General features: G+C 39.8%; 1 protein-coding gene across 1 annotated transcript; it reads right to left on the bottom strand.

Moving 5' to 3' along the window:
• Window positions 1–3,991: 3,991 nt before the first annotated feature.
• On the bottom strand, window positions 3,992–4,933 carry FIBIN (fin bud initiation factor homolog). Its single transcript, XM_063095882.1, has one exon. The coding sequence runs from the start codon at window positions 4,755–4,757 to the stop codon at window positions 4,122–4,124; it is 636 nt and encodes a 211-aa protein (XP_062951952.1). The 5' UTR covers window positions 4,758–4,933; the 3' UTR covers window positions 3,992–4,121.
• Between the last annotated feature and the right edge of the window lie 5,588 nt (window positions 4,934–10,521).

Here is a 10,521-nt window from a genome sequence, read left to right as displayed (position 1 = left end):
AATATTTGATGAATGACATATCCATTGGGATCCTGACTTTAGAAATAGTATTCCTAAGGATTGCTCCAATTCCAAAATTACTAAGATGATTTATAGAATACCATTCTCTCTAATGGTAAATTATTTTTACACATTTCTGTGTTCTATTTATGTCCCCAATTTTTTTCCCTTTTATATTAAAACATTTGTAAACCATATTTAGCATTTCTATTTTCTACCCAAATAATAATATGTATCAAAACATTTTAATAATCATGGGAAAATGATTAATTATTAGTTTTAATAATCCTGGAAAAATGCCTCAAGGAGACTTGACCATACTGCCCCTTAGGATGATTTCATATCATCAGTGGTTTTGAAGGACATTTTTATAACTTACTAAACTAGTTTATAGTCTAAGTTTCAAGCCTCTCCTGAGAAAGTTTTGAGCCCATTTCTTAGCAGAGTTGTAAAGGCAATGAAAAGTGTGTGAACTTTTGGACAGCCTCTTGGTGCTGCCACACACAATGCACCTGCCAGCTTCTGACAGCTTGTGATGACTTCTATGGGCCTGCTTGTAGTTGTTGCAGAGGCTAAAGTGGCTTGGTATCTTTCTTTCACCAACAGACTCCAGATGGACAGATAACCTGCAGAATGCTTCAAAATAGGTATGCAGAAGTTTTCACATGGTCAGATTGAGAGAGTGAGAATTAGTGGTACTGAACAATGCATCTCACAAAGAAATTATCAATGACTAGTTCTAAAAACAAGAAGCCACTCAGCTGCTGACTGCCAGACAGTATCAAGAGTCCAAACTGTAGAGGACAGCATTTGTAGTGCATGGCTGGAGTCCTGGTGGACCCCTATTCTCCACATTATTCTTTTATTTGCTTATATGTTCCACTAGATAATCATCAGGTAAAAATGAGGGCATAGTGAAGTGTAAAAGGTATCACCCATTTTTAACTCTGAGAAAAGTGCCTAGGCTTTCTGGGCCTCAGTTATAGAAATAATGGTAATAATAAAAACAGTGAAAAAGCCAACTAACATTTATGGAGGATTCACTCTGTTTCAGGTATTGTTCTAAGTGCTTGACATGTATTCCTTTTATAAAATGCTTTCCTCACACAGGTTATTGTTAGAATTAAGAAAAATAACTTAGGCAAAGTTCTTAGCACAGGGCCTTACCAATAATACTGAGTTTTCAAATAGGTTAGCTAACTTGTTACTGTAACTGCTACTACTACTACTACTAACAACAACAACAACAACAGATGCCTCTTGTTTCAGTAAAACCCTGAGACTTTTAAAACTTTTGGTCCCCAGGTGAAGTCCCCAGATTTTGTAACATCCCAGAACTACAAGCTACTTATAAAAATAACTAATATTTTAACTTGTATGGGTGAGTTTGTAAGCAAATTTCTCAGGGAAGAAAGTATGACATTTTCTTCAGATTCTCAAAATATTCTATGGCCCAAGAAATAAAAAAACCGCTACTTTAAAAGAGAATTTGTCACAGTGTGAGTAACACAGTCTAATGAGAACAATGAGGAAGCCGGCGGCAAAGATCTGAGTGGGCTGGTCCCCACCATTGGGGGGTTTGGAAAAGCCCTGCGATGCTCAGCCCTGGGCTGGCTGGCTAAGACAGCCCTTCTCCCCACCTGGAAATTCCTATTTGCCCTCTGAGGCCATTTACATAAATCTCTGTGGGATTCTGGCTGTACATCTAGCCTTGAATGGTGTGATTCAATGCCAGATAATTCCGTCCTGGTTTCGTAGGAATCACAGAATGCTGGCACTGGAAAGAGCCTCATACATCATCTATTTCAGGGTATTCAAATTTGTAGCAGATGTGTCAACACCCCCCTTCCTGCACCCATGAAGACATCTCTGTGCCTTTTGAATCCTTCTTAACATAGTACCATATGCGACCATTACCAATTGATAGAAATAAGCATACGCAAGGAAACCAGCTTTCCATCACTATCACATGTCCAATATTCTCCTGTTACAGCTGGGAAAACCAAGAGGATGACATTTGATATGTCTGTGGATTAGCCCTGAGCACTCTGAAGTGAGGAATATGAAAATTTTGAGACACGAAGGGTTGTGACTTCCAACTACAAACGTTTAAATACAAATGTTATCCTATCCCTGCCATTATTTTTTCCTCCTTTTCTTCATACAGTAAAGAAGGAAACCCTTTAAGTGATCATGTACCTTCTTCCCACACCTAAGTCTAGAAGGCAGCTCAATGCAGGTCCCTGAGTGAGGAAAAGAAATTATAAATGATTTTTAAGCATCTTCCATCTGTTCTTTTTTTTTTTTTTTTTTTTTTTTTTTTAAATTAAGCAATAAGATAGTTAAGCAAAGGTTCAGGTCTCAGGCCATGCTCTCATCTCTCACTATCCTTGAAAAAAAGAGCATTGTGGGACAGTCCTGTACTTAAATCTAAGAAACCTGGGGCAGTTACAACTATCTGATAGTAAGTCACTTATCTTTCTTGGACCTCAGTTTCCCTGACTATAATACAAGGATATTAGACACTCATAGCAGTAGAAAACTATTCTCCTCATGTATGGGAGAGAAAAAATGGCTCTCTGTTTCATAGAAGAATATGAACATTTATTTATTTTCATATTCGTGTGTGTGTGTGTGTGTGTGTGTGTGTGAGAAAGAAAAGCATATTTAAGGTGAGGGTGAAAATTGGCCAGGGAAAGATATGCAATAAGGTACATTTACACCTTTTTAAGCCATAAATTAAATAACATAGATCTTGCTTCAAATTGTTAACCACCAGTGCAGTTCCTATAAACTTAGAATATAACACTCCCTCTGGATGATAAGGACATATAAGGTGTGAGCCTTGTCATAAACTTTTCCAGTTGAGTCTATGGGAAAAATTGAAGAAAATTGGAGTTTTTAAGTAAATGAGCAGAGATCAAATTTAAAGTTCCGGCACAGGCTAGACTTTTTTTTTTTTTTCTTGTGAGAATGGTAAGGGTGGCTGGGGAGGGGAGGATTGCTATATGTGTAGCTCTGCCTACTTTATCATATACTCCAAGTAAACTGGCTTAAACCCTATCCTTCTCTCTCCTTTTGCACTGGCCCCTCTCTGAAATATAAAAGTTACAGATGTCAATTAAAAAATGAGCCAGTATTATATGAAAACATATTTATTGGCTGAATAATAAAACTTAGCTAAGGGTTTATTAGAATTAGGATTTCCCCCTCCTTGAAGTACAAATTTCCAGTAAACAAACAGAAGCAAAATCCCCAAATGAGAAAGTATACATTGGTAATCTAAATCACAGGCATTTGGGGGTGTGTTTAAACAATCTATCTACTTCTTTGTAATTGACTGGAGCAGTGATGACAAAGCATAGACATACAGAGGGAGACATTGCAAATCAGCATATCGACATGAGTGTGCAACCACCTCAAAGCTCAGATTTCTTAAATGCAGTCATATTAACTTACACACACCCACAGGGGCATCTCAGAAATCTCCTTGCAAAGGATGATTTGCAGATAGTTTCTTGACAATACTCTTACAAAAAACAAAAACAAAAACGACTTGCCGATCCTGGTTAATAAATAAGAGAGAAAAAGAGAAGAAGAAACAAGCAGCTTCCACGGCTGGCAGGCATGCACAGCAGCACGCTGGACCTCATTTGAAAAACAGGCAACTCTGACAGCTTTCAGAGCCCAAGAGAGAATGCGGAAGGCGGAAAGGAGCAATGCATCATGCTCTTTGGGTATTTTCACATAATCTTCAGGATGGGGAAGTTTAACCGGTCCCTACTGCATAAACTGTGTCTTTTTAGATGTGACCGACACAGATATCTCTGCAGAGTTATAAAACTCTGTAGGAAAGGCCCGAGACGTAACTTTAAATGTTCTTTCCAGGTGATAAATCAAAAACAATCACATAAATAATGTACAAAAACAAATCTAAAAAACATAACACTCTACTGTCAACTTTTTCTTTCTTTTAAAGGATGACCTCAGTTTCATTCTCAAAGTGCAAATCTGAATGTAAAAAAATAACAGGTATAAGGGAAATCAGCCCTGACTTGTGTCCCCATCCTCCCCAGCAGGGCTGATCTGATTCCCTCTCCCTGGCATTTGTGCCTTTCCACCTATATTTTAAGATAATCGTTTTTCAGCCGACCTAGCCGGGTCCCGTGGCTCCTAATGGTGAGAGCCAGCAGCTCGTATTTGTCCCTGAGCCCCACAGAGATGTCCAGCGTTTCCTTCAGCAGGGACCTCGTGTGGACCAGCATCCCCAGGAAGTCCTCGTTGAGCCTGCTCTCCTGGCGACTGTCCTGCTCCTGGCCCTGCTTGAACTTGCTTTCCAGCTCAGTGAGGGATTTGTCCGAGTTGGAGTAGGCGTCCCCTATCTGGTGGCTTTCCCGCCGCAGGTACTTGCCGTAGCTCTCCTCCCCGTCCAGGTCATAGGAGATGCTCTTGCTGATGCCCTCCAGGACGCGCCCAGCATCCTCCACCTGGCGGCCCAGCACGGTGAACTCCTCCCGCAGGGTGAGGCTCAGCAGGCTGCTGGCCTGGCTCCCCTCCCCCGCGGAGCAGCGCCGGTGGTCACTCACCCTGAAGAGCAGCTGACACTTCTCGGGGTCATCGTTCTCCTCGTAGTCCCCATCGGGCACGAAGTAGTGGTGCAGAGTCCCATTGGACATCTCCGGGTAGAGAGGGCCATCGAAGTAGCCCTGGCACAGGTGGCAGAAGAAACCCATCCAGAGGAACTTGAGGAACACCATTCTGGATATTCAGGATGACCAGGGACCCCAGGAGAAGACTCTTCGCCCAGGCACAAGTAAAGGGGACCCCTTGGGAGTCAATGCCTCCTTGAGTCGGCGTCCGCCTGGGCCCCAGCCGGCTTGCTGCACCCTGGCCGCCCCTCCCCAGCAGGCTTCATGTGGCTGTGCGCACCAGCGCCCGGGCAGCACGGCTCGCAGCAGCGCGGGTGCACCCTGCGCTCCCCTGTGGCTGGAACTCGGCCGGCTCGTTCCGGCCGATCACAGGGCGCAGGGGGGAACCCCTCCTCCAGGGCTCTGGCAAGACGCTGGCTCTGCTGCCCGCTCTCAGAGTTCCCCCTTGCTCCTGGGAGATGGAGCATGTAGCTGCAGAGAAAGGCTCTTGCCCTCTGATATTTCAACTCCTGGACTGGGTGGGAATGCGGAGCTTTTCCTTTGGCTAAAGATATCCCGAGGATCTCTCTGCTCTCAAATTACAGCTGGTTTCGTCACTTGGAAGCCAGGGAACAAGTTTGGAAAGAACCCTCTCACCAGGTCTCTGTTATTAAAGGTACAGGGTCTCTTTTTAAAGACTGAAAGGAGAGAACCTGTAAACTAGAATTTAGCTTGAAGGAGGAAATGGGAAAAGGACAAATAGAATTTCCACAACAAAAAGCCTGGCTTGCTATTAACATGTTGGGGGGGGGGTGATTACCCTAAAGAAAACCCATTTCATATTTAAAAATAAATATTAGGTTGGATTTGTTGAGTATGTCTATTTTTATCTTTAAAATGTTTGTGACTTTGAAGGCAAATTTGAAATGTAGGAAATGGCAGTTCTGTTTGGAAATGGTTGGCTAATTAAACTTCATAAAACCAATACTTTTGAAGCAATAGCGGTATAGCAAATTGACTATTTGCCTGGTTGCTAGCGTGTATAAGCACGAAGGCTGAAAAAAGGAATTTTGCCAGTTTAATAAATGAAAGGACACTGAAATCATTGTTTAATTTTATGAAAAGCCATCGACGCTGAACTCCTACATTGAATCTTTAACCTAATGCCTTTGCAACTGTTGCCTCTTTAGGGATATTTAAAAGCTTTTCAAGAATATAGGACTGGTTCTGTTATCCCCATTTTCAAATGGAGAAGTGAGGGGGCAGAATGTTAAGCAAATTGTTTATAGTTACACAGGTCGTAGCTGGGCCAGAACTCATTAAGTCACAGGGTCTTTTAATTTAATGTGGGGGAAAAAATGTTTTTCACCAGGACATTTTAGTTTCTCATTAATGAATTTATTGACAAATAGCCACTCTACACAGGCCATTCATTTGTTCAATGAATATTTCTTGAGCATTTACTATGTGCCAGAGTCTGTTTTAGGTACTGGGAATACATCACTGAAAAAAAGGACATACAAGTTCTTTCTACCTGGAGTTTATATTTTGGGAAATGAAGAGAGAGTTAAATTAATATAAATAAATAAAGATATATTGCATGTTGGACAGCAATAGGGTTGTGGAGAAAAGAAAACAGGAAAGGGGTGGGAAAGCAGAAACAGGCAGCACTCCTATGTCTATGAATATTTTTTCTTTCTGCCTTGAAATGTAACCGAAACATTCATGTTGATTTGCCAGTGTTTTATACCTATTTCCCTCCCCAGGTCATAAAGGACTGGTTTTATTCAGAGCCACAGTGCCACATAGTTCTGGTACTGTCACACTTGTCATCCCTTTCAAGGACATAAGCAACCCCAGACTCCTGGAGAGACAATGACAATCCTGGTTAAGTAACTGGATATTTTGTCAATGTGGTATCATATGCTTAGATTTTTTGAGGCATGTTGACTGCACATTTTGGTTCTTATCCAGATAGTTAGCATCATAAAAACATAGAGGGAAGGAGTTTTCTTAGTGTTTATGCCAACTAAGACCAAGGCTTATTTTCACTCTATCCCAGCAGAAAACTACAATCTCCTCCAGTTGCTAGACGGGACTGTTGAACTATTGAGCTACTTTGCTTCATTCCTTTTTCCCTGGGACACTCACAAATGACAACAGATGGATTCAAATTGGCTACTTGGCCAAAGAAGAGAAGAGGAATTTACTCTGATTCACTCTACTTCTTGCACAATTCCTCCTGACTTAACCAATTCAATTAAGCAAATCTATATTAAGCACTTACAACTTGCTCCCTACTTTCAGGGTGCTGTGTTAAGTTGCTACAGATAAAGATGTCCAACAAAAAGCTTCAGACTTCAAAGAGCTTGCTCTCTGGTTGGAGAGTCAGGCATACAGACACACAAAGCTATAATAAGAAGGAAGAAGGGCTGAGAGTATTTATTTTCTTCCCGCAGTTACCTCTTCTAAAGATACAGACTTCATTCATGTAATGTATCAGAAAGGAATCATCTTCATGCAAGTGAGTAAAAGTCCACTTAAGTCTAACTAAAGGCAAAGGAAAATTCGTGGACTCACAGAAACTCTAAGATTAGATTTTCAGACAAGGCCTGATCCAGAATCTAGTTTTTCTTCTCACCAGTTCTTGGTAGTACTTTCTTAGCTTATATTCATTCTTGAGCATTCTCTTTCATTTGTAGTTATAAGATGATTGCCCGTGTCTTCTGGTGCTATCAGCTCCCTTGCTTATGCCCAGCCAGAATGACAGGTTGGATTTCCTGTAGCTCAAATTCAGGTCTCTCACATCAACCTCAGTGGCAAGAATTGGCCTGATTTGGGTCATGAATCCACCCTCAAACCAAGCTTACTGGAGTCAGATATTTGGGAATAGCCACCTGGCTTAAGACAATAAGGGCTCGGTCCAGCTGAAGGCAAGGTACCATGCAAACTCCAGGGCTGGGTAATTTAGGGTACTGTTTTAGAAAGGAATTGTATGAGAGTAGATTCTGGAGAATACCGTGAATATTCCCCCTACCCCAAACTTCATTAACCACATTTGAACGACACTGCCACCCTTTTGGAGTAGCATGCTAGCAAGTGTTTAGCAGCTGGCTGTATGGGGGAAATGCCCTCATTTGTAGTATTTGCTGATTTTCACGGTGTAAATATACTCGCCACGTTCAACATCACTGAACACAAAGTTGGGAAAACATGCAAAGTAGCACACCATTATGTAGCATTCCTATTATACCAATACATTTAGATGAAAATAATCCTGAGAGAATGGAAAATAGTAAAAGTCTAGAAAACTAATTAAGAAGTGATTAATTTTGCATACATATTCCTTTTATTTTAATATAGTTTAGTTAATTATAAACTTAAATGGTTTAATTGTTTTTTTTTTTGGACCGGTAAGGGGATCACAACCCTCTGCACAGTGTGTTCCGCACCATGCCCAGCCAGTGAGCACACTGGCCATCCCTATGTAGGATCCGAACCCACAGCCTCGGTGCTACGAGCGCCGCACTCTCCCGAGTGAGCCACGGGGCCAGCCCAAATGGTTTAATTTTTAATAGCTATGTTTAACAACCAACTTACAAAATTCCTGAAAACCTAACAATCTGCTCTCATGAGCAAGCTGGCTCCAGCACACTATGGCCTTTTTCCCCCCCAGTTTTTAAAAATTGATTATACATATTTATGGGATAGAGTTATATGTTAGTATATGTGTACAATGTGTAATGATCAAATCAGGGTAGTTAGCAAATTCATCATTGCAAAAATTTACCATTTCTTTGTGATGAGAACATTTGACCTTCTTATGTTTAGCCACTTTAGAACATATAATAAATTATTACTATAGATGCTTAGGACTGCTATACACCAGTAGAACTTGTTTTTCCTATTTAGTTGTAATTTTGTATCCATCGATAAACCTCTCCCTCTCTCTCCTCTCCTTCCTAGCCTCTAGTAACCACAATTCTACTCTTTAATTCTAAAAGATCAACATTACTTTTTTTAGCTCCCACATATGATTGAGAACAAGTGGTATTTATCTTCCTGTGTTTGACTTATTTTACTTAACATAACATCTTCCAGGCTTATCCGTGTTGTTGCAAATGACAAGATTTCATTCTTTTTTATGCCTTAGTAGTATTCCATTGTGTATATATACCATGCTTTCTTTATCCAGGTGTTGACGAATACCTTGGCTGATTCCATGTCTTAGCTATTGTGAATAGTGCTTCAATAACATGGGGGTGCAGATATCTCGTTGGTGTGCTAATTCTCTCTTCTGGGTAAATACCCAGCTGTGGGATTGCTGGGTCATATAGTAGTTCTATTGTTAGTTTTTTGAGGAACTTCTGTATTCATTTCCATTATGGTAGTATTAATTTACATTCCCACCAACAGTGTATAAGAATTCCCTTTTCTCCACATCTGAGCTAGCATTTGTTATTTTTTGTCTTTTTGATAATAGCCATTCTAACTGTGTCGAGATGGTATATCACTGTGGTTTTGATTTGCATTTCCTTGACGATTAGTGATGTTCAGCATTTTTCTATACCTGCTGGCCATTTGTATGTCTTCTTTTGAGAAATGTCTTTTTAGGTCATTTGCCCATTTTTTAATTAGGTGTTTTTTGGTTTTTTTTTTTTTTTTTTTTGGTGTACAAGTTGTTTAAGTTCCTTCTATATTCTGGATAGTAATTTCTTGTTGGATGAATAGTTTTCAAATATTTTCTCCTGTTCTGCTGGTTGCCTCTTCACTTTGTTAATTGTTTCTTTTGTTGTGCAGAAGCTTTTTAGTTTGATATAATCCCATTTGTCTATTTATCTTTTATTGCCTGTGCTTTAGAATCTTCTCCATAAAATTTTTGCCTAAACCAATGCCTTGGGGTGTTGCCCTGTGTTTTCTTCTAGTAGTTTTGTAGTTTTAGGTATTACAGTTAAGTCTTTAATCAGTTTTGAGATGATTTTGGTATACAGTGAGAGATAGGGGTCTAGTTTCTTTTTCCTGCATATGGATATCCAGTTTTCCCAGCATCATTTATTAAGGAGGCTATTCTTTCCCCAGTATATATTCATGGAGACTTTGTCAAAGATCAGTTGGCTGTAGATATGTGGATTTGTTTCTGGGTTCTCTATTCTGTTCCATTTGTCCATGCATCTGTTTTCATGCCAGTACCATGCTGTTTTGATTATTATAGCTTTGCAATATATTTTGAAACCAAGGAGTGTAATGCCTCCACCTTCATGCTTTTAGCTCAGGATTGCTTTAGCTATTTGGAGTCTTTCATGGCTCCATATGAATTTAAGGATTGTTTTTTCTGTTTCTGCAAAGAATATTATTGGTATTTTGATAGGAATTCCACTGAATCTGTAGATCATTTGGGGTAGTATGATCATTTTGACAATATTCTTCCAATCCATGAACATGAAATGTCTTTCTATCTTTTTGTGTTCTTTTTCTTTCAGCAGTGTTTTGTAGTTTTCATTGTAGAGATCTTTCATTTCCTTGGTTAAGTTTATTCCAAGGTATTTTAATTCTTTGGTAGCTATTGTAAACATGATTGTTTTCTTGATTTCTTCTTCTGATAGTTTGTTGTTGGTGTATAGAAATGCTACTGATTTTTGTATGTTGATTTTGTATACTGCAATTTTACTGAATTTGTTTATCAGTTCTAAGAGTCTTTTGGTGGAGTCTTTAGGATTTTCTATAGATAGGATCATTTCATTGGCAAATAGGGACAATTTAGTCTTTTTGGTCTTTTGATTAAACACTTCATTTTGTTTACTTTTAAGAGGTTTCTATTTGTAGTTTCATCATATGTGCCCAATTCCATCTTGGGCTGGTCTGTTAGGGTAAGAGCTCAGGTGGACTTCCAAGG

Source organism: Cynocephalus volans, chromosome 4, assembly GCF_027409185.1.
Source record: "Cynocephalus volans isolate mCynVol1 chromosome 4, mCynVol1.pri, whole genome shotgun sequence".
NCBI lineage: Eukaryota > Metazoa > Chordata > Mammalia > Dermoptera > Cynocephalidae > Cynocephalus > Cynocephalus volans.
This window is presented reverse-complemented; position numbering and strand designations above follow the sequence as displayed.

What these genes read in the sequence shown, in the direction of transcription:
- FIBIN (XM_063095882.1), bottom strand. Translation starts at nt 4,757, where the DNA reads ATGGTGTTCCTCAAGTTCCTCTGGATGGGTTTCTTCTGCCACCTGTGC.